The 22960-nt window shown below is 45.8% G+C and overlaps 1 protein-coding gene across 2 annotated transcripts in view; it reads right to left on the bottom strand.

Moving 5' to 3' along the window:
• Positions 1–3979: 3979 nt before the first annotated feature.
• The window catches only part of LOC122556870 (M-phase inducer phosphatase 1-B-like), a 46656-nt gene continuing 27675 nt past the window's right edge, over positions 3980–22960 (bottom strand). For both annotated transcript variants that reach the window (XM_087995503.1, XM_087995504.1), the window contains exons 10-16: positions 21967–22155; positions 19663–19752; positions 17159–17221; positions 16089–16187; positions 15338–15471; positions 12563–12674; positions 3980–7805 (exon numbers count right to left, since the gene is read on the bottom strand). In XM_087995503.1, coding sequence (XP_087851629.1) covers positions 7665–7805; positions 12563–12674; positions 15338–15471; positions 16089–16187; positions 17159–17221; positions 19663–19752; positions 21967–22155 — 828 coding nt within the window. In that variant the 3' untranslated portion in view covers positions 3980–7664. The remainder of the gene's footprint in view (positions 7806–12562; positions 12675–15337; positions 15472–16088; positions 16188–17158; positions 17222–19662; positions 19753–21966; positions 22156–22960) is intronic.

Here is a 22960-nt window from a genome sequence, read left to right as displayed (position 1 = left end):
TAACAGCATTCCCTTCTCATTGTTAATGTCTGTTCATTTCAAATATCTCAGTAAGGAACATGTGACTGGCTCAGCAGTGAGGGAATAGTGATGATTATAGCTCACACTTGATGGTACAGCCAAGAGGGACTTGTAACAATAGACAAACAATACCATTGGCTAATGGCAAAAGGATGCAGTGATGAAAGTACGTATCTGCTTTTAAGCAAGTCAGGGATTTTACAATCCAAAAGCTTGATACTAATGCAACATAAATTAACGTAAACATGGAGTCTGCCAGGAGTGTACTTTTGTGCTAGAAGTTCTGTCTTTGACACATTGTTTGGGAAACTCATTGACACCTTTTCTTGAAAAGATGATTCCCAAAGGGATCCGTAATATTCAGACAGAAATTCCCAAGGCTTGCTCACAACTCATCCCAGGATTGCCGCGGAGGTACTGGTGTTGGACCAGGGTGGATGAAGTCACATGACACCAGGTTATAATCCAACAGGTTCATTTGAAATCACAAGCTTTGGGAGCGCTGCTCCTTCATCAGGTGAAGGACTGATTTCAAACAAACCTGTTGGAGTATATCCCGGTGTTGTGAGAATTCTGGCTTTATCCCAGGATTTGTAGCTTTGTACGGAGATAGGACAGTGGGCAAGAATACAGGGGTAATACTGACCTGGAGTGAGAGTGGATGTAAAATGATATTTGAAGAATCTGTGAACAGGTGCATTAACTACCATCATTAACAGGAAAAGTAATTGAATGTCACAGAAAGAATATTGCTAACATTTGCACAGTCAGACTAGCTGTTCCTCAGCTTGTAGAAACAATACTGTTGAAAAGGTGGGTATTGTGTCCTGTCAGCCAGGAGTCCGATCATATTTCACACATAAGTAATTTAGCTTAAATATGTTAGCGAACAGATGATCCCTCAATCACTTCTGCTATTGCTGCCCTGAGGACAGGGAAAAGCAAAGACTTTGGAATTGACAAGGGACACAGATGGTTCGGTAGAGAAGAGACAGTGTCAGAGATAGAGAGCAGTTGAGCGCGGAGGTGTACTGACAATGCAGTACCTTGAAGGGATACGATATTTCAGCTCCAAACATTGACTCCCTCCATTAGCCAGTGCTCAGAAATAGGCTTGCGTACTACCTACAAAATGCTCTGCACAGAACCTTCCAGAATAATGATTGTTATTGATAAGGTTTAATATGGAGGAGTACCTTAAGCATTAACCATTATAATGAAATCATACAAACTTGGGACATTGGAGAAGTTAACATCAAGTCCAGGAACTCCCCAGTCTTCTGTAACAGATCTCTTGCTATCCCCTTTGTTAGATGACAGGTTAGTAACATGATCTGTGTGTAAGGACACGAATGAGAGTGAGTCAGGTCTGTTGGTACCTAGTTTCCTGCCTGTCTGTCCAATGTAGTGTTTGCTGCAGGGTATTCTGTAAATGATGTTTGATTTGTTGGTTGTTGGTATAGGGCCCAAATGTTGGTCTAGCCAGTGACGCTCTCATCCCACGAACGAAGAAAGAAAACAAAACATAAGGGACAAGGGCAGCAAATGCATGGGAACACCACCCACCTGCAAGACTCCCTCCCTCACAGCATTGTGGATCTACCTGCGACACCCAGACTGCACTGATGTAAGGCAGCAGCTCACTTTAACGTCAGTCAGTCAGGAGTAATGCATGTTGGCCAAGCCAGCAGCAACCACAGGGGGCCATAGTGGAGTAGGGGCAATATTCAGGATCCTCACCCCAAGGCATGTCCACCCTTCGGCTTTATTTTTTCCTTTTTGTTTCCCTCACCCTTTAAGATTTTTTAAAAGTTTTTCCTTAATAAGGAAACTGACCTTGGAACAGCTGAGAGCAGGAGCGGAGTGGGCCAGAGGCTGGAGGCCTGGAGACGGGTTTTTGGCCTGGGGTCTGGGTTGGTTGGTCCGACCACATGTGGAATGCCCCTGCACTGAGCTACTGCAATGTCACTTTTACCTGCACTCTGTTTCAGACTGTAATGTCTATCCTCCTAACAGCGTCTTACTCCTAATATATTCTATGAAGCACAGTATGATAATACAACAACCTTCCTTCTTTATTCCTCTTTTATGTATCTAAGATTTGTACCTAAAATGGTACGAGAGGTGGGATTGTAAACTTTTCACTATACTCTTGTGCTGGAGTACATGACAATGGAAAAAATCTAATACAGACAAAAGAAAAACATGAAAAATCAGAGATTTCAAAATTGTAGATCAGGTTCTGAGAAGCCAGCCCCCCTAAATACTAACCCATTAGTGAGCTCTGGCCCCACATTTTCTGCATCGTCTGATGCACATTTGAAAATACCTTGTTGGGGGTGGCGGCGGTGGGGGGAAGAGATGAAATTGGGAGTCAGGAGTGGGGAGGAGCATTAATCCAGCCCCACCGTGATCAGACAGACACTCCCTGAACACAGCCATGGGCTATAGGCTCAGGACAAAAACTCCAAATTACACGCACAAGAACGAGGAGCAGGAGTAGGTCATCTGGCCCATCGAGCCTGCTCTCCCATTCAATAAGGTCACGGCTGATCTTTTCAAGGACTCAGCTCCACTTCCCCAGCCACGCACCATAACCCTTAATTCCTTTACTTCTCTCAAAAAAAAAATCTATCTTAGAACATAGAACAGTGCAGCACAGAACAGGCCCTTCGGCCCTCGATATTGCACCGAACTGTGAACTATTCTCAGCTCATCCCCCCCTACACTATCCCAAAAACATCCATGTGCTTATCTAACGATTGTTTAAATCTCCCTAATGTGGCTGAGTTGACTACATTAGGAGGTAGGGCATTCCACACCCTTACCACGCTCTGCGTAAAGAACCTGCCTCTGACATCTGTCTTAAATCTATCACTTCCCTCAATTTGTAGTTATGCCCCCTTATACACGCTGACATCATTGTCCTAGGGAACAGACTTTCACTGTCCACCCTATCTAATCATCTTGTATGTCTCTATCAAATCCCCCCTTTGCCTTCTTTCCAATGAGAACAGACCCAAGTCTCAGCCTTTCTTCAAAAGTCCTTCCCTCCAGACCAGGCAACATCCTGGTAAATCTCCTCTGCACCTTTTCCCAATGCTTCCACATCCTTCCAGTAACAGGAGGACCAGAACTGTACACAATATTCCAAGTGTGGCCGCAGCAGCGTTTTGTATAGTTGAAAAGATTTACTGAAGTAGTGCCAATTACTTCACTGGGCAAGGAACTCCACAGATTCACAACCCTCTGAGTGAATAAGTTCCTTCTCAATTCAGTCCTAAATCTACTCCCCCGATTGAGGCTATTCCCTCTTGTCCTATTTTGACCTGCCAGTGGAAATGTCCTCTCTACTTCTATCTCATCTATTCCCTTCATTTTATGTTCCTATAAAGATTCCCTATTCTAAATTCCAATGAGTATATTCCCAGTCTACTTATTTGCTCCTCATAAGCCAACCCCCTCAACTCCCCAATCAACCCAGTGAACTTCCTCTGTACAACGTCCAGTGCCAGTACATCCTTTCTCAAGTAAAGGGACCAAATCTGCATACAGTACTCCAGGTGTGGCCTCACCAGTACCTTGTACAGCTGCAACATGACCTCTCTGCTTTTAAACTCAATTCCTTTAGTGATGAAGGACAAAATTCCATGTCCCTTCCTAATTACCTGTTGTACCTGCAGACTAACCTTCTGTGATTCATGCATAAGGACACCCAGGTCCCTCGGCACAGAGCATGCTGTTTTTTTTTCAAAAACCATTCACATAATAGTCCTTTTTACTCCTCAACCATCTGAGGATCATTAAGTTTGCTGAAATTCTCTTCCCCTTAGTCTTCATAACAATCATCTTCCCCAGTTGAAAGCAGCTCAATGGCAAGAATTAAGGTGTTGGAAATGTGACAAACTTGAATTTTCTAGAATACATGTTAATAATTCACTCCCAAGACAAAGTAGGCTCACTGCCAAATGCTCAGATTTTATTGCATGTAACAAATTGAAGTGTATCACTGTCCCGAGGCAGCAAGTTACATTTCGATTGAAATAGTTTACACACAGATATTGAATTGAATTATTGACGAGCATCTAGTGGCTATGATTGGCTCAGTTTCGCTTCAAATAGGACACTGGAGATTATGAGCTTGTTATTTTGGAAAAGCAATGACAATTAAAAGGAGGACTAAAAATAAAAAATAAAATCTTTTAATGGCCATGTAAGAAAGACTAACAAAAACAATGCTTACTGAAGTGCACACCAATATGTAGCACTGCTTTAACTGCAACAAAATGCACAATTTTTTAAAAGTCCATAGGCAGCAATACAGAGAGATAGTAACAATGCAAATTTAATTATAAAAAGTTGTGTTGAGAATAAGAAAAAGGACAGTGTTGAAGGGGTAGTTATTAAACAGATAAACTGACTACATTGAGACCACAGTCTGCGTTCACTAACTTTGTCATTGCGGACAGCCGGTATCTAGCCAATGTGGAGACCCAGCACTCTGCTGTGGAATCTGACCCTGCTCCATTCCTCATGGGTATCAGAGGATCAGTTCAAGAGAGCGCGAGCGAGTGCACAGACAGAGCGCGAGCTCGGTATCTCTCCACCAGCTTTGAAATGTAACCACTCCAAAACCAATCACAGGTGAACTCAAGGGAAGGGAACCCACCTCTCAGCAAACACTGTCAATATTTACACGTGTGTCACTGAGACCTCCAAGTCTGAAGCGTATTCTAAGGAAATGCAGGAAGATGTCATGCCTGCAGAAATAATTAGAACATTGAACTTGGTGCCAGTGGGTGGAAGTGGGGAAAATAATTAGTATGTCCCTGGCTGACCAATAGGTCATAGGATCTGATCAACTACATCATGGATTTCAGCACCAAAGATAGATCCTAGACTTGTCAATGGAAAAAATAATTGCCATGTATGGGAAAATGAAGGTCTAATTTACATGGAATGATTACAGATATATTTCATACAACCTTGTAGCTTGAACATCCTCCCTGCCGTCCTCAGGGGTCTGGCTGGAGAGCTGCTGCTAACCAGGTTAGCTGCGTTATTTACAGTTAGCCCCACTTAGAAGGAATTTAGCTTTCAAATAAAGCAGTGCTCTCTCTCCACTGGAAGAGACTGGTGTTAGAGCAGGAGATGGATTCCCAGTAGCTATGGGCTGCCCCAAAATCATTGTATGTTGGTTTACAGGCACCTAATATGGTTTCCCAAAGAATGAAAAACAATGGATAAATAGTCAGTGCTAGGAGTATTCCCAGAGTTCCTCACCACTATCCAGGTGAAGATACCTCACCCCAATCTCATCTCCACAAGCTCCTTCTAGTTGGTTACACTTAATCAACATCATTTCTGAACAGCTTTTTCCTCAGCATCCCAATCATTAATAGAGCCTGTTTTACTTGCCTATAAATATGCATCCCATGAAAAAAAAAACAAATTAAAACATTTATGCTATATTATATTTGTCTTCAAATAAAACCCCTTTCAGAGCTGCATGCCTTAAATTATTTTTGTTTAAAAATATCCAGTTCCAGTTAAAAATTGAACCAAACTGCTAGTCAGCAACCTGGAAGTAAAAAGGGTTTAAAACAACAATAAAATCTGACCCTTCCAAAAAAAGAGATCCCAAATGTTTGAGGGTGAACAGGTCTCTGCACGTACCCAATTCTTCCTGTCTGAAATAAAAATTACATTTCAGCAAGGTAGCAATCAGCCCTTGAGCATTATGCTGACCCTTAAACTTTGGGATAGAGTGGGAGCATCAGGGAACTGGGAAAATCTGTGATCACCATCCAGTGAGTTTTGCGAGAAATCACTGACCAAGTGAAGGTAGGAACAAACTTCACCCAACGTTTTGACACAGAGTGGAACAGTTCAATGCAGTCACTAGACCGGAGGGAGAATGGGTGTGTGTAGAGAAGGCTAAATGGTACTTCAAGTGAGAGCTACAGAAGGAGATGGAGGATAAACAAAAGAGGTGCTATTTTTTCCTCCCCGCAAAAAGGAAAGTCTTATTTTGGATTTCCACTAATTAGAACCACAGTTCTTTAGTTTTCTGTACCCAGAAGCAAGTCTTCCTGTACTGAAATAAATAGCTATTATGGTAAGGAAATCAAGATTTTACCAAATTAATGTATGTTAAAGTAATGGAAACCAGGGTACTAATATAAATGCTAAGCACTTGTCTTCTGCCTTGTACACAGACACTGATGCAGTATTTTAGATACCAGACCCACAACTTGCTGCTACAGTGGGTAGAGCTCACAGCAAGCAAGTACATCACTTGGTACTTGCTTTCCCAGTGCTGGGGAAGCAAAGGGTTGTACTGCATTCGTTGATATTGGCCAGGGCAGCACTGGACAGAGGAGTGTTGCACAGTGTAAAGCTCACTGCCCAGTGCATGCCAGCTGCAATGTCCATGTCAGGCAGGATCAGGCCATGCCCACGCCCTTCACGGTCAAACACCCTGAGCCTTTTCAGGTAAAACCATAGCAGCACAAGTACCAGCCCCTTACTTTTCCATGACAGCCTGATTGGACGTTTTTCAAAAATCAAAAGCAAAAATCTCAGAGGCTGGAAATCTGAAATACAGCAGCATCTGCAGAGAGAGAGAAACAGGGAGTTAAGAACAGACTTGCCAGGTTATGATGAAAAGTCACAAGGGTCCAACGGTTCTGTCAGACCTGCTGAGAATTTCCAATTCGGTTTTTGAATAGTCTGGTTGGTTTCTCTACGGCACATGACAGAGCAGCAGGGTGGTGAAAGTAGACAGTTTTGGTCACTGCTCATTACACAACACTGACATCTACCACAGATGCTCTAAGAGGGTCCAGGGGCAGGTACCACATGGAATGTGATGTTGCAGAAGATCCTAGCACCAACAAGACAGCTTGTGAGACAAAATACAAACCCCGTTTGCCAGCATCTGCTCATAGTGTAAGGGGAAAGTCTACTATAACTGGCCGTTCCCAGTTCCGTAATCCTGCGAGCTCAAGGCAACTATGTGATGGAAGATCAGAGAGGTGGACACGTAGCCAGCTATTCTGCCAACTGAGTCATGAGATTGGAAATTTACAGCAAGGCCAACATAGTGGTGAAAACCATAAAGAACCAGGGTTATATAAACCAGAAACAGACATTGCCAGAAAAGCTCAACAGGTCTGGCAGCATCTCTGGAGAGAAAGCAGGGCTAACATTTTTGGGTCCAGTGGCCTGGTTCTGAGGAAGGGTCGCTGGACCAGAAATGTTAACTGTGATTTCTCTTCACAGGTGCTGCCTGACCTGTTGAGCAGGGGGTCAAGAGAGAGAAAGAATGTCACAAGGTCAAAACCAGGAGCTTCTATTAAATTAATGCGGTTATCCTTAAAATAAAATTCTTTGAAGTGATAGTGATTTTAAATTAAAAAAACTTTTGCCTTCCAAATCCACTTTGCACCAACTTGACACATGGTAATAATTATCCTGCTTTCTGACGTTGCAGGATTTAGACTGTCCTTTCGCTGCTGTATCGGGTTGTACAAGAATTGGAAGGTCAAAAATAGCTTAGGACCAGTTTTGGAGGAAACCAGTAAAAGGGCAGCGCCTATCAAAAGGCGAGAGAGAGTTCATTGGCTGCTCCTCTCAGCTGGTCACATCTTCCTGAGTCTGGAGAGGAGGTCCCGCCTCCGACGCTCTCCCGCCCAGGACTTGCTCTTTCTCCGCAACTTCAGCATCTCCTCCTGGAAGGCTTCATGGTCCATGGGACAGTATCTTGGAGGGTCGCAGTAATTCTGCATTACAGGAAAAGGAAAGGAAAGGATTTTTTTTTTTAAAAAAAAAAGCACATCAGGCAGTCCCAGATTTCAGAAGAGAAGATAATTCATAGTCAGTGCATGGTGAGGCGGCTGACTGAGAGAAGAATGACATGTCTGATCAAAACCCTTCCCCAGCACCCAGGAACCCTCAACATGACAGCAATGGCCTCACAACAGATGATCCACAAAGTGCATGTTTCACAATGGGCTCCTCTCCAGATGAGATTTCATAAAAGAATCCCGACAGTGCAGAGAGAGACCATTCAGCCCATCGAGACACTCACCAACCCTCTGAGGAGCTTCTCACCCTATCCCCTTAACTCCACATTTCCCTTGGCTAACCCACCCAGCCTGCATGCCCCTGGACACTATGGGCAATGTGGCACAGGCCAATCCACCCTAACCTTCATGGGTTTGGACTGTGGGAGAAAACCCACGCAGACACGGACAATGTGCAAACTCCACACAGACAGTCGCCAGAGGCTGGAATCAAATCCGGGTCCCTGGTGCCGTGAGGCAGCAGTGCTAACCACTTTAATTAAAGTGGGATGATTAAAGCCATTTAATTAAAGATTTTCACTTCCCATTAGATATAGTAGAGCAGTTTCCTGAACTTGAAGTTTCCAAAAGCATGTTTAAAAGAGTGGCAATGCTACTTTTGAAATATTGTTGCTCCTCAGAAACATCGGAAGCATTACTGATTTTGTTTTTTAAAAAAAGAAGGGGCCTTTATCAGACAGGTAATGAGGCTGCCTGTCAAAGTTGTTTAACATCTAGCTGAATTTTGGGTGCACCAGTCTCCAAAGGACCTCCACATCTTGGACATAGGCCCTCCCTGAGGATCACCACCTTGTGGTGGGAGGCTAAACCGCCTGGAGCATATCATGGCTGACCCTGCCAGGGGCTAAGGTCAAGAGGCAAGTTCCAGACAAAGTGCAATCCATGACAACCTCAACAGCAGAGGAAGATAGCTGAATTTTATTTTTATTCATTCATGGAATGTGGGCATGACTGCCTAGACCAGCATTTACTGCCCATCCCGAATTGCTCAGAGGGCAATTTGAGAGCCAACTACATTGCTGAGGGTCTGTAGGCCAGACCAGGAGGATAGCAGTTTCCTTCCCTAAAAAAAAGGCCTTAGTGAACCAGATGGCTTTTCTGACTATGGATTCATGGTCACCATTTCACGCTTAATTCCAGATTTCTTCCTATTGAATTCAAATTCCACCATCTGCCATGGCAGGATTCGAACCTGGGTCCCCAGAACATTAGCTGGGTCTTTGGATTAGCAGTTCAGTGATAATAGCATAAGATCATCACCTTGGAGAATCAACGGTTGCTATGATGAATGAAGGATATGACTGAGAAGGGTCACCAGTCATCTTGGTCTCGGAGGTCCATTGGGAGGGTGGACTGTACACCAGCTTCTCCACACCCGGGCGTCCTCCCACCAGCCTTACCCAGGCGATCGTCCTATGGCAACCAGCTAGTGGTGGAGGGAGCAGGACGGTGATATCTGGAATCTCTGGTCACAAGCGGACACACCGGGCAATGGGTGTCAGGTTCCCTCATCGCGCTCCTGGGCCAGAGCATTTCAGCAGCTGCTCCAATGACTGAGCAGCTGCGTTTAGGACCTGGTCTGTTCACCCCAATGGAGGGGGGGGAAAATAGAAAAATTACCCTAAAACTAGCCTGCCTCCAAACCCCCGACTGGATTACCGCATCCAGAGAGATTACCCACACTTGGATAGAGACAAAGAAGGATAGGCTTTGGAGCCTGGAACGTAAGAACCCTGACTGACCCAGCTAACAGTGAACAACCTGAGAGAACAGACACCATAACCAGAGAACCAAAGAGAGATTCAGATTGACCTAGCTGCTCTCGCCTACAGACGAAGGGCAGCTGCAGGTGGTGACACCTTCTTTGGGAAAGGGAAGCCCAGAATTCCTGGTGTTGGATCCATCAGTTGCCTTTGAACGTCCCATGGGGATCAACGTGAGACTCATGACCATCTGCCTGATGCCCACTGATCAGCAGATGGCTACGGTTGGGAACACTTATGCCCCAACCCTTAACTTGGAAGAGTACTTTGTATGCCAAACTTGCCACGCTGTCGTCAAGTATCCCCAAAGAAAACTATCATTCCTCTGGGAATGATCAATGCCAGGGTTGGTGAAGACCTTAACGTTTGGAATGGCACTATGGGAAGGGAAGGTGTTGACAATGTCAACCCCAATGGAGTCCTTCTTCTCAGTGTGCCGAGTACAAACTCACCATCACCAACACGGTCCATCAGAAAGATAAACTCAGTCTCTGGGGGGCACCCATGCCCCGAACAATGGCATCCCATTGATGACACCGTCGTTCGCTCCGGGAGGCTTTGGGACTGGGGGACACACGCGCATGCACACACGCACACACACCCGTAAAAGGGAGCCCAAAAGCAAAATGGCCAACTGACAATACCTTGGAAATGCAGCAGTTGGCAGATGCCAATCACAAGAGGCTTCTCCACCACCACATAGGATCCAGGCCACCATGGCCTAAACCCCTTGCTCTAGAGACAGTAAAGCTGCTCAAGGATATTGAGGCAATAAACATCCCCTGGACAGAGCACTTCCAAGACTTCCTCAACCGTAACAACAACATTAACTTGGAAACCATCAACCAAACTGCCAAGAGATCCATTCCAGTGTGACTCAAACACAGGATGTCATAACAAGGCTGCTGGTCCTGATGGGATTCCTGCAGATATCCTAATGGAGTATGGCCCACAGCTCCACGAACATATCCATTCTCATGAAGAACTTCCCTCGGAGCTCAGAGATGCTCTGATTGTGACCATGTTCACAAAAGGATGGCAAGGCTGACTGTGGGAATTTCAGAGGCTTCTCCTTATCAATCCCTGGCAAATCCAGTCACGATGTGTCTGCTCTGATTGGTTCATCAGGGAGGCTAAGGCTGCTTAATGCCGGTGACAGCACTGAGCAACCACAGATTGGCGTCTGAGCCTTTCACCATGGAGACTGGGGTCAAGTGGGACTGCATCATCACACCCACCCTGTTCACCATCCTCACTGTCACTGTCCTCTATCTCACGGGCCAAAACCTGCCAGAGGGAATTCAAGCTGTTTACCGTGTGGACGGCAGGCTGTTCAACTTTCATAGGTTCAAGGGCAAGGTCTCCACCACCACCACCATCTTGGAGGGTCAAGATGCTGACAACACCATCGCAGCACGCACTCTTCGAAAGACCTGCATCAGTGGCTTTGCCAAGGCATAAGCTCCGGAGCCTTATTCTTAAAACAAAAACTCTAGTACTGCATCAATCACCACCGAGCCCCGCCACCCCTCTTACAATAAGGAGGGGCAACTATCTCCCTGAAAATGTGGACCATTTCCTAGACCACTGCAGCCTTCTCTCTTCTAATGCCAATATCGACGTGCAAATCCAACAACCTGTGAGCCAGGCCGTCGAACCTGTGCCATTCTCAGAAGGGTGTGCGAGGACCATGATCTATAGGCCGACACTCTCCAAAGCTGGTCATCCTTCCCACGCTGCCAAACGGAGCTGAAACATTGACTACCAACAATAGGCACCTTAAAGGCACTGGAACAACACCAGAGATCCCGACGGAAAATCCTGTGGCCCAGCTCCGAAGGCAAGTAGAGTAACACCAGTGTCTTGGAGGCGGCCAACATAGGCAGCATCACCACCACCATTCAACAGCAACTCCAATGGACCAGCCATGTCATCTCCACACCCAGCTCACTCCTCTCAAAACAGTGAATGTTCTCCCCGCTGAAGAAAGGTCAGTGTGCCTCTCGTGGTCAAAAGAAACTCTTCAAAAGATAACATCCAGACTAACCTCCAGAAATTCCACATCAACAACTGGGAGGACATCACCTGGCAGGGAGTCACACTGTACAGAACCGATTTCCACTGAGCAAGGAGAGACAGGCATCACAAAGGCACCGTTCCGCCCAGCACCATCAACCTCCATTACCACCCACCAATAGTCACATTGGAATCAGAGACCCCAGACTTGCCATCTCAAGACCCACAAATAGGCACCCTTAGCACTGCTGCCTCAGTACCAGGGACCCGGGTTCAATTCCCACCTCAGGTGACTGTCCGTGTGGAGTTTGCACATTCCCCCTGTGTCTGTTACAGTTTCCTCCGGGTGCTCCGGTTTCCTCCCACAATCCAAAAATGTGCAGGACAGGTGAATTGACCATGCTAAATTGCCCGTAGGTGAAGGGGTAAATGTAGGAGAACGTGTCTGGGTGGGTTACGCTTCGGCGGGTCGGTGTGGACTTGTTGGGCCGAAGGGCCTGTTTCCACACTAAGTAATCTTATCTAATCTTGTCCTTGGGCTGGGAGTGGTAAAGATTGTGAAATGACAAGTTTTCCTGGAGAGGCTGGAGTGTGTAATCTCACTGATAAACCCACGTTACAGGCATCATCACAACGTTGGGAGGCACAAAGAGCCAAAAACTCAACAAAGGGCACTTACTGGTACTCAGGATTAACTTGGTTTATTTGATTTACACAGAGAAGGATTGCAGTCCCAACAGTGCATCATCCAGTGAGAATGTTCAGTCTGGGTAAGATGCTCTGGAGTAGGCAATAGGCCCAGATATAAAAAAGGTGATAAAACAACACGAATTCAGAATGAGTTTGTCCAGTGTGCTTCACTAGAATCCCTCCAGCCTCCCAGCCATTACTTACCACAAACTGAGGGAAAAAAGCCTTATAGCCTCCTTTCAGGATGTAGAGCTCTGGATAGTACAGGTTTGGGTATTCGTTCAGACTCCTGTCCTCCTCCCGCACCAACCGGCACCTTGGGGATGAAATAAACCAGATTGGTATACACAGTGCAGCAGTAAGACCCTTCAACATGCAAAGCTGCTTTGTGGTAAACGTCTGCGGTCATATGGGCCTTTCCCAACTGCCTTTCACCAAGGCAGAGACCAACACCACACCATCCCATTGGTGCAGCTTGTCCATAGAGATTTAACATCACAGCAAAGGAGCATCTGGGTTTTATTGTGGGGGGAGGGAGAGGAGAAGACAGAAAAACACACAGACAGAGACCAAGTCAGCAGTGGATGGCAATGTCACTAATACTCCTGAGATTCCAGCTAATGTTCCGAAACAAATGCGAGCACTTCAGACATGGGATCCAGGAGCTCCTACCTGCTGTAGCCTTGATACAGCCTTACTTATCCTGCCATTATGAATGAGTTTTAATTAATTAATTATCTTATTCACCCATGCTGCTTTTCATATACAAACTTGTGATAAAGTGTTAATATTCATAAAGATAAAAAGACTGTGTACCAGAGGGGCACCAAGCAGCTAGGTCCTTCCTCTACAGTACAGCAGCAGCCCATTTCCAACGGCTCCCAATGAACAATACTCCCTGTCTCAGATTGCCTGACACAGGATCCTTCATTCAGAGTAAATCACAGGCTCCTCCCCTCATCCACTCCTCTGGGTGATGCTGACTGCCCACCGAAGAGTGCTCCCATCACCTGCTCCAGTATTAGTGTCACCAGCCGTGCACACAGTCCCTTGAACAGAAAGCTACAGTACTTTTCCTGAAGAGACCAAACAGGGAGCTTTGTATTTTTGACGTGGACTGAACTCACCATAACCAGGTCCTGCTGGATTCGTAGGGTCAGATGTACAGCATGGAAACAGACCCTTCAGCCCAACCCATCCATGCTGACCAGATATCCCAACCCAATCTAGTCCCACCAGCCAGCACCCAGCCCACATCCATCCAAACCCTTCCTATTCATATACCCATCCAATTGCCTTTTAAATGCTGTAATTGTACCAGCCTCCACCACTTCCTCTGGCAGCTCATTCCATACACGTACCACCCTCTGAAAAAGTTGCCCCTTAGGTCTCTTTTATATCTTTCCCCCCCTCACTCCAAAACATGAATGTGCTTTCCCATAGTTGCTATTGCATAGCGATCAGGGTCACATCTGAGCTGAAGCTGAGTCAGCAGCAAGTGAGAAAGTTATGGGTTTAAGACTCAATCCAGAGCCTTGAGCACCAAATCTGAGTGGGTGCTCCTGGGAAGCAGTGAGGCAGTGCTGCATTGTCAGGGGCCAAAGCTTCCAGATGCAGGTCTTTGTAGGTTGATGTAAAATAACCCTAAGGTGCTACCTGGGAGAGAGGCAGCAGCTTAATTACCCCTGATCAACAATCACTGGATTCAGATTATGTAGCTATCACCAACTAGCTGTTTATGGGATCTTGCTGTGCCCAGATGGTCTGTTATGTTTCTTGCGTTACATAGCAACACTTCTAAAGTATCGCATTGCTTTTTTTAATGCTCTTAAAGGACCTAACAACCAATCATTTTGCATAACCATTTCCTCTCTTGATCTAGCAATAAAATCACATTGAGTAGTGCACAACCAATAAGCAATCAGGAAGACCTTCATGATACTCAAAAAGGGATGCTTTCAAGTGATCTGTTGAAATTTTAGGCAAGTTCTTATCTCTACACATCCTTGGCTCTTTATGCAAGTAATGTTAGCCTTACAGTTTACCCTAGAGCAGGTTTCTGCCTGAAATGTAAATCTGGGACCATCTCCTCACATTGGATGGCCTGGTGTGAGAATCATTACAGTAATTATAACACTACATTTATATCATGTGATGCACTCACCTCTACACAGGGGAAGATTGAAAATGTCATTTCACAAGAAATGCCCTTTAAAACCATCTGCAAGAGGAAAGTCATCCAGGATGGAAACAGACCCTTTGACCCTACCAGTCTGTACCGACCATAATCCCAAACTAAATCGCCCCACCTGCCTGCTCCCAACTCATGGCCCTCCAAACCTTTCCTATTCACGTACTTATCAAGATGTCTTTTAAATGTTATTGTAAATTGTACCTACATCCAGCACTTCCTGAGGTACATTTTGCACATGAACCTCTAAAAGAAAGGCCGCTCATGTCGGTTTTAAATCTTTCTCCTTTCACCTTAAAAACTCGCTCATCCTAGGGAAGAGACACCTACCATTCACCTTATTCGTGCCCCTCATGATTTTATAAACCTCTATCAGGTCACCTCTCAACCTCCTACGCTCCAGTGAAAGAAATCTCAGCCTATCCAGCCTTTCTTTATAACTCAAACCCTCCATACCCGGCAACATCCTGGTAAACCTCTTCCGAACCCTCTCCAGAGTAATAAATTCCTTCCTCTAACAGGACAACCAGAACTGGACATGGTGCTCCATGGTTGAAGTGCCATTAAATGATGGGATGGAGTACAAGGCTCAGTTTGGTCTAATGAGCTCTTTGTGGGAGAAGCGAGCTAACCCACACCATTCCTCAATCAGCTGAAGGCTTTCCTTCAGGTTTGGGTGGCTGAGAGATCAGAAACTGCTCATGGGGAGGTGCCAAATCCCTTTGCACCCTTCACTACGCTCAACACCCTCCTCATGGAGATCTTGAAAATAATTAAATGCAGCTCACATCTTCGGTCCACGCTCTGATGAAAATTCACAGTGGAAAACTATTATCAACCTCTTGGCATCGGAGCTGGGAATTATGGGTTTCTTGAAGAAATAGTCAACGCAATCGTCAGCTTTGTGAAGGTTCAGGGCACCCTGGGAAAAGCACAGGCAGCAGGAATGGTCAGTCTGGAAGGAGAATTAGCAGGACACATCCAAACAAGCATTATCCAGAAACAGTTACAACTGGGGCAAGAACACAATCAATGGTTAGTAACTGCAAATTCCCAACAATTCACATCCACACCCAACGGGGTAAATTAATTGGGAGTTCAAAATGAGAATTACGGGCAAGGAGACTCTGGCTAGGCAAAGACAGGAGTTCCCATTTGTTAACCTAACAACTGGCCACAACAAATTGTCCTTTCAGGATAAGGGGTAAGCCAATCAGGACTGAGATAAGGAAGAATGTCTTCACTCGGAGTCGCGAACCTGCGGAATTCTCTCCCACAGGGAGCTGTTGGGGCCAGTTTCTTCGATATATCCAAGAGGGAGCTGGACGTTGGCCTGGTGGCTCAAGGATTCAAGTGGCACGGAGAGAGGGCGGGAATGGGATACTGAGGCTGTATGATCAGCCCGTGATCATATTGAATGGTGACGCAGGCTCGAAGGCTGAACGGCCTACTCCATGCACCTACTTTCTACATTTCTTCACGAGGACATATGTAGGGTCACAATTTAAGAAAGAGCATTTCTCTATCCCCTGCACTTACCCGGATATGACCTCCCTCAAACTCATAGGGATAGCGGCAGTCAACGATGTAGCATCCTTCCAAAACATGGTCATATTCTCCACATAGGACCTTCACCATCTGTGGGAAAGCCACACTTTGTCAGCACAGGAAGTATCTATGCTGTACAGACACAGACAATTGGCTGAAGGATGGGAAACTACATCATAACTTGTGACATCATGTGGGGAGGGGTGCGCAGGGAAAACACAACATTTCAACGTCTTGAATTCCATCCTGGTAAAACCTGCAGGCCACCCACTGCAGTGTAATCACTCTGTGGTCTCATTCCCAGTGAGTCTCAGTCAAAAATACAAATGGCATTGGGCAAAAAAAAGTTAACAAAACAGAACAGCACCAGTGATTAGATTAGATTAAATTAGATTCCATACTGTGTGGAAACAGGCCCTTTGGCCCAACCAGTCCACACCGAAGAGTAACCCACCCAGACCCATTTCCCTCTGACAAATGCACCTAATACTATGGACAATTTAGCATGGGCAATTCATCTTTGTGACTGTGGGAGGAAACTAGAGCACCCAGTGCTGTGACTTAACAATAGTTGCAGATGTAGAGGCCAGGGACACTAGACTGCCCCCTGATCTCCCACATCTGACAGGAGCAGCATAGCATTGCATTGGCTGCCATCTCTGCCCCTTTAACAACTAGCAGACTTGTGGGGAGAATGGGGGAAAAAAAAAGACTTTTAGCTTACCCTTACCTTGTTGTTGCTCCCTCTTCACCTACACTCACTGAGATCTAACCAGCAGCACCTCAATCACAAAGCAGCTCCTTGTAGAAATGGCCATGGAACAAGCCACAGCCATGCTTCCCTCCCACACTGAGCTCAATGCCCTGCGTTTACCCTCTCTACCTTGTCACATGCTTTCCCAGATAAAGACCCGGATCTCCTAAGCTAGGGCCCAGAGGGTCTTGTTTGGAATTGGCGGCCCGGATGAAGTCTAAATGAAATCTCTCCACTTCTCTCTCCCAGCTACACAGACACCAGCTCTGTTATAAACACAAGCAGCTCCAGGTTCAGTGGAACATACCGTTTCTGGAGAGATGTACTTCAAATCGCCGTGCTTACCCATTACTGTGGGCAATGCATACACCTGCCAAACAAAAAGACAGAAACCGTTAGCACCTCAAACAGGAAGCTCAGGCTTTCAACATCACATCAGCCGCGAGCCAGCCTATGGAGGGAAAGGTGTCATTAGAATCATAGAACCCCTCCAGTGTGGGAGCAGGCCATTCAGCCCTTGAGTCCACTCCGGCCCTCTGAAGAGCTTCCTACCCAACCCAAATACCTTATCACTAATGCTGCACTTCCCATGGCTAACCCACCTAACCTGCATATCCCTGGACACTATGGAGCAATTTAGCATTAGATTAAATTACTTACAGTGTGGAAACAGGCCCTTCGGCCCAACAAGTCCACACCAACCCGCTGGAGCGCAACCCACCCAGACCCATTCCCCTACATTTACCCCTTCACCTAACAATACGGGCAACTCAGCCTGGCCAATTCACCTAACCTACACATCTTTGGACTGTGGGAGGAAACCGGAGCACTCGGAGGAAACCCACGCAGACGTGGGGAGAATGTGCAAACTCCACACAGGCAGTCGCCTGAGGCGGGAACTGAACTCAGGTCTCTGGCGCTGTGAGGCAGCAGTGGCCAATCCACCTTAACCTTGGACTGTAGGAGGAAACCGGAGCACCCAGAGGAAATCCATGCAGACAATCACCCTAGGCTGGAATCGAACCCTGGTCCCTGTCACTGTGAGGCAGCAGTGCTAACCACTGAGCTGAATCTGGTATTCCCAGGCAGTCTCCCACCCAGATATTAATCAGACCAGAGTCAGCTTAGCTTCAGAGATCAAGCAGCATTTTCAGACTAGCATGGCTGTAGGCACAGGCTACTGGTAACTCCCATCACAAACAACAGAGCATCAAAGCTGCAACACTATTTGCCTGTTTTAACACAATGAAGTTCCCCAAACTCATCCAGTTTCACAAAAGACCCCGATCGGATTTATTTTTCACTCTCATTAATTTTCTGTCTCTCTCCAGTTACTCTCAGGAAAGTTGTTGTGAGCTCTCTCTCTCTGCTGTCCACCTGGTATAGGTTATAATCAATAACACTGTCAGGGAATTCCAAGATTCTGACCCAGCGGAAGCAAATGAGCGGTGATATATTTCCCAGTCAGGATGGTGTGGGACTGAAGGGGGTGATGTTCCCATCAATCTGCCCTTCTCCCTCTAGGAGAGGTTGGTAGAGATGGATAGTGCAAATGGAGGGGGTTTGGAAATCCATGACACCCACTCTCACAACTAGGAGTGAGGGCTCACCATCCGAGCAGGGGAGAAAAGGGTCAGAGTTTGGTAAAGCTATCAAAGCCAAGACAGAGTTCAGGAGAAAGACTTTGACAACGTCAGGGCACAGCAACCGAAGAGTGAGCAATGGAGATATGTGAAACATTCCAAAGGCCTGGTGCTTCAAAAGATTTTGAATTCTTTCAACGAAATGTGAAGTGTTTTAAATATGAAAGAAAAAAAAGGTCACTTTGGATATTTGCTCACTAATTTGCCTGATCCAAAAAGTATTAAGCCAGAGACATCCTGCTCACTACGTGTCACAGGTACAGGTTGTTCTGCTGTAACACTCATTTCGTCAACGCAAATTGTGTAAGGCGATTGATGAATAAGGAACACTTTGTAAAGCGTGACCTTTTAGAAGATGTGTTGGCCCTAACGCAATTAGATTGCCAACACTAAGTGCCTTTTCTAAAGCGTGATTTTTCCATAACGACGTAGAGGAACTGCCTGTACAAAAGGTAAGGCACCAATGGCCGAGTGAGTAAAGGCACTGCGTAAAGTAGCACAAAAATCTCAGTCTGCAGGATTCCAGGACTGCATCATGTCATGGCACCAGGTAAGGCAAGTGATATTGATCATGTTGCTTGTGGGTTAGAGAGATGGACAGGAGAATCAGATACAAAGCCCCTTCTTGAAGGGTCATTTCAGAGGACAGGTTGTTTAAACTGGGGGGATTATTTCCCTGGGTTGCGAAGGTTCTGAGGAAATCTGAGATATTCAAAATAAACAGAAGGATTCAATCGAAGACACAGACAGAGACACACACACACACACACAGACGCTCTGGAACGAGAAGAGAACTAGGTGGCATCCCCACCCCTACATCAAGACGAGGAAATATTTAGACCCCTCTTTCCGCGAGGGGGCTGTGGAATGTCAGATCAATTGAAACGTTCACTAGAGATGGCTGGTTATGAGGTGGTCAGGCATTGATGTATATGGGTTGAAGCTAGGTAATGGACTGTGGCCTAATCATTTCTAGCCGAAAAGTTGAGCACGTCTGTGGAACCACATATCTCAGTAGCTCAACAACATGCATTGACCAGGCTCCCACAGTGACAACCAAGTGGAGGAAAGCATTGGGGACCTCTTGGCATGCAAAAAGCCCCTGGCAGGGGTTGGGAGAAATAGATTGTGTAGCAATAGATTTCAAAAAAGTTGAAAAAAAGCTCACTTTGGAAAAGTTCCCTATCAGCTCTACAGCATTCCTCTCCTCACCGAGAAGTTTGGTCACATCCACGTTGGAGGTGGTCACTGCTTGGCTCTGTAAAAAGAAAGAAGAACATCTAACAGTTTACATGGAATTTGTGTCAATTACAGAACTGAACGTAAATTAATTTTCAAACAGCTCTTGAGAATTAACAGCCAAAGATCAAAACACACGCAGGGCGTCCAAAACCCCTGTAGATTTCCCCAAGCCCCCAATGTGCCTGACAGAAATTATAATAAAGACAATAACGTTATAGCATTCACTACTTAAATTGCAAGGTATTAATTGTGCAGCATCAATCCTTCACAAAAGGCCATTTTCTTGGAATCATTGGCCTGTTTCCGCACTGTAAGGGATTCATTCAGCTCATCGCGCCCATGCTGACTCAACAAACAGCACCCCACCCATTCCCAAAGACCTGCTCTACCCTGTAATCCTGCATCTCCCATGGCTAACCCACCTATCCTGCACATTCCTGGACACTATGGGACAATTTAGCATGGCCAATCCACCCCAACCTACACATCTTTGGACTATGGGAGGAAACTGGAGCACCTGCAGCAAACCCACTCAGACATGGAGAACATGTAAACGCCACAAAGACAGCCACAGTGACCAGAGGGTGGAATCGAACCCAGGTCCCCAGACAGATAGCAGTGCTAACCACTGAGCCACCGCTCCGCCCAGTGATAATTCTAATCATTCCCATGTCTAGGAATCAAAATGCAAGCAACAAGGTCACTCACTAGTCCAATTTCAAATGATGCAGACTAAAAGGAATCAGCAGAAACTGAAGAACAACAAAACCAACAGCAGTATTTCACTAACTTACAGCAAGGAGTAAAGGCAGCCCTCAAGGCTGCTGGGAGGAAGGAGGTGGAGTATTTCCCCTGAGGTGAATAGCCTGAGATTCAAATTATTCAACATTCTGGTTTCTATTGGGAGTGGGCGAACAGTCCTATGAAGGAGGTGCCAGCATTTTCTTGCAGGGTGCTCAGTCTAACCCAGACCGGGAGTAACTGTACTTAAACCACCTCTGAATCTCCAAGCCTTTAGCACTCACCCCTCTCTGCTGTTGAGATAGCACAGCTGATCCAATAATCCTCACCTTCCCTTCCCTGGGTTTTCCCCATAATCCTCTATTCCCTTACTGATTAAAAACCAGTGTGTGATTCATCACCAGATTTCTTCGCTGTTAACAGGTTAACATAGAGATCGGTTTCAAACATCGTTGACAATCTCAATTTGCCCATCAGCCCCGTGGAAATCTGGGCAGGCAGCAGGGAGGGCCATAATGGATCAGCGTGTGAGGCAACATGGAGAGGGCAGCACATTAAACAAGTGACAACTCGTCCATGCTGCCCAAGCTTCCAGAACTAAACTAGTCCCATTTTCCTGTGTTTGACCCATCTCCCTCGAAACGCAACCCTCTTAAAAGCCATCCTAACAAGAAAAACATGAATTTCTTAGAAACTGAAGTATTTAAATTGACATGACAAGCATAAGATTGCAGAAAACCTTTTAGAATTATGCATTAAAATTAGAATCCCTACAGTGTGGAAACAGGCCCTTCAGCCCAACAAGTTCACACCAGCCCACTGAAGAGTTACCCACCCAGATCCATTCCCCTACCCTATTATCCTGTATTTACCCGAGTAATGCCCCTAACTTGCACATCCCTGGACACTATGGGCAATTTAACATGACCAATCCACACTAACCTGCACATCTTTGGATTGTGGGAGAAAGCCAGAACACCCAGAGGAAATCCACGCAGACAGGGAGAATGTGCAAACTCTACATGACCAAGACTAGGGGGCACATTTTTAAAGGAGAGAGGAGAGAGATTTTAAAAAAGACATGAAAGGCAAATTTTTTTATTTTTTTTTAAAAACACAGAGGGTGGTTCATGTGTGGAATGAATTTCCAGAGGAAGTGATGGATGTGGGTGCAGTTATAACGTTTAAAAGACATTTGGATAAGTTCATGAGCAGGAAAGGTTTGGAGGGATATGGACCAGGAGCAGGCAGGTAGGACTAGTTTAGTTTGGGACCATGTTCAGCATGGACTGGTTGGACCGAAGGGTCTGCTTCAATGCTGGATGACTGACTCTGTGGAGGAAGACACACTGCAATAGAGGACAATCAGGGCAGTGGTATCATTTTGGATCACTCCAACAAGGATCTAACAGGTAGATGGGCCAAATGGCTTCTGTTTCTGCTGCCAACTTCAGTGGTTCTAACTGAGTTAACAATTCAGGTTTGTTACCAGGAATCGATTTCCTCCTCTCTCCTGATCCTCATCCTCCAGCGAGCTGTCCAGACTCTTCTGCCGCTTACTCTTCACTGGAGGATCCACTTCCCCAGCTCGCTCCAGTCTTTTCAGGAAGGGTCTGTGCAGCCTCTCAGGCAAGGAGGGGGACCGATATAAGCCCGGCCGACTCTTGCACACCGGCACCTAATTAAATAAAACACACACAAAGCAAATGGCGATCAAAATGTAGAAACCCAATTTTGTGAACACTTAGCATGACCCAGTCTTCAACAGAATCAAACTATTCAGTCCCACTGACTCCCCACACTTTATACAGTCAGAGTCATCCAGCAGGGAAACAGACCATGTGGCCCAACCAGTCCATGCTGACCATAATCCCAAACTACACTAGTCCCACCTGCCTGCTCCTGGCCCCTATCCCTCCAAACCTTTCCTATTCATATATCCAGCCAAATGTCTTTTAAACATTCCAACAGTACCCACATCCACCACTTCCTCAGGAGGTTCATTCCACACGTGAACTACTGGATAAAAAATTTGCTCCTCTTCCCCATGTCTTTAAATCCTCTCTCCTCTCACCTTAAAAATGTGCCCCAACCCTTGAAATCCTCCATCCGAGGGAAAAGACACCTACCATTAGCTCTACCTATACCTCTCATTTGAGAATCCAAAGAGTTTTTACAAATACATTAAGGACAAAAGGATAACTAGGGGGAGAATAGGGCCCCTCAAAGATCAGCAAGGCGGCCTTTGTGTGGAGCTGCAGAAAATGGGAGAGATACTAAATGAATATTTTGCATCAGTATTTACTGTGGAAAAGGAGATGGAAGATATAGACTGTAGGGAAATAGATGGTGACATCTTGAAAAATGTCCATATTACAGAGGAGGAAGTGCTGGATGTCTTGAAATGCATAAAGGTGGATAAATCCCCAAGACCTGATCAGGTGTACCTGAGAACACTGTGGGAAGCTAGAGAAGTGATTGTT

This window comes from Chiloscyllium plagiosum, unplaced genomic scaffold, assembly GCF_037043375.1.
Source record: "Chiloscyllium plagiosum isolate Xiang-an unplaced genomic scaffold, Cpla_swu_hap1 HiC_scaffold_16, whole genome shotgun sequence".
NCBI classification, from domain to species: domain Eukaryota; kingdom Metazoa; phylum Chordata; class Chondrichthyes; order Orectolobiformes; family Hemiscylliidae; genus Chiloscyllium; species Chiloscyllium plagiosum.
The sequence above is the reverse complement of the archived record's forward strand: the minus strand, read 5'-3'. Positions and strand labels throughout refer to the sequence as shown.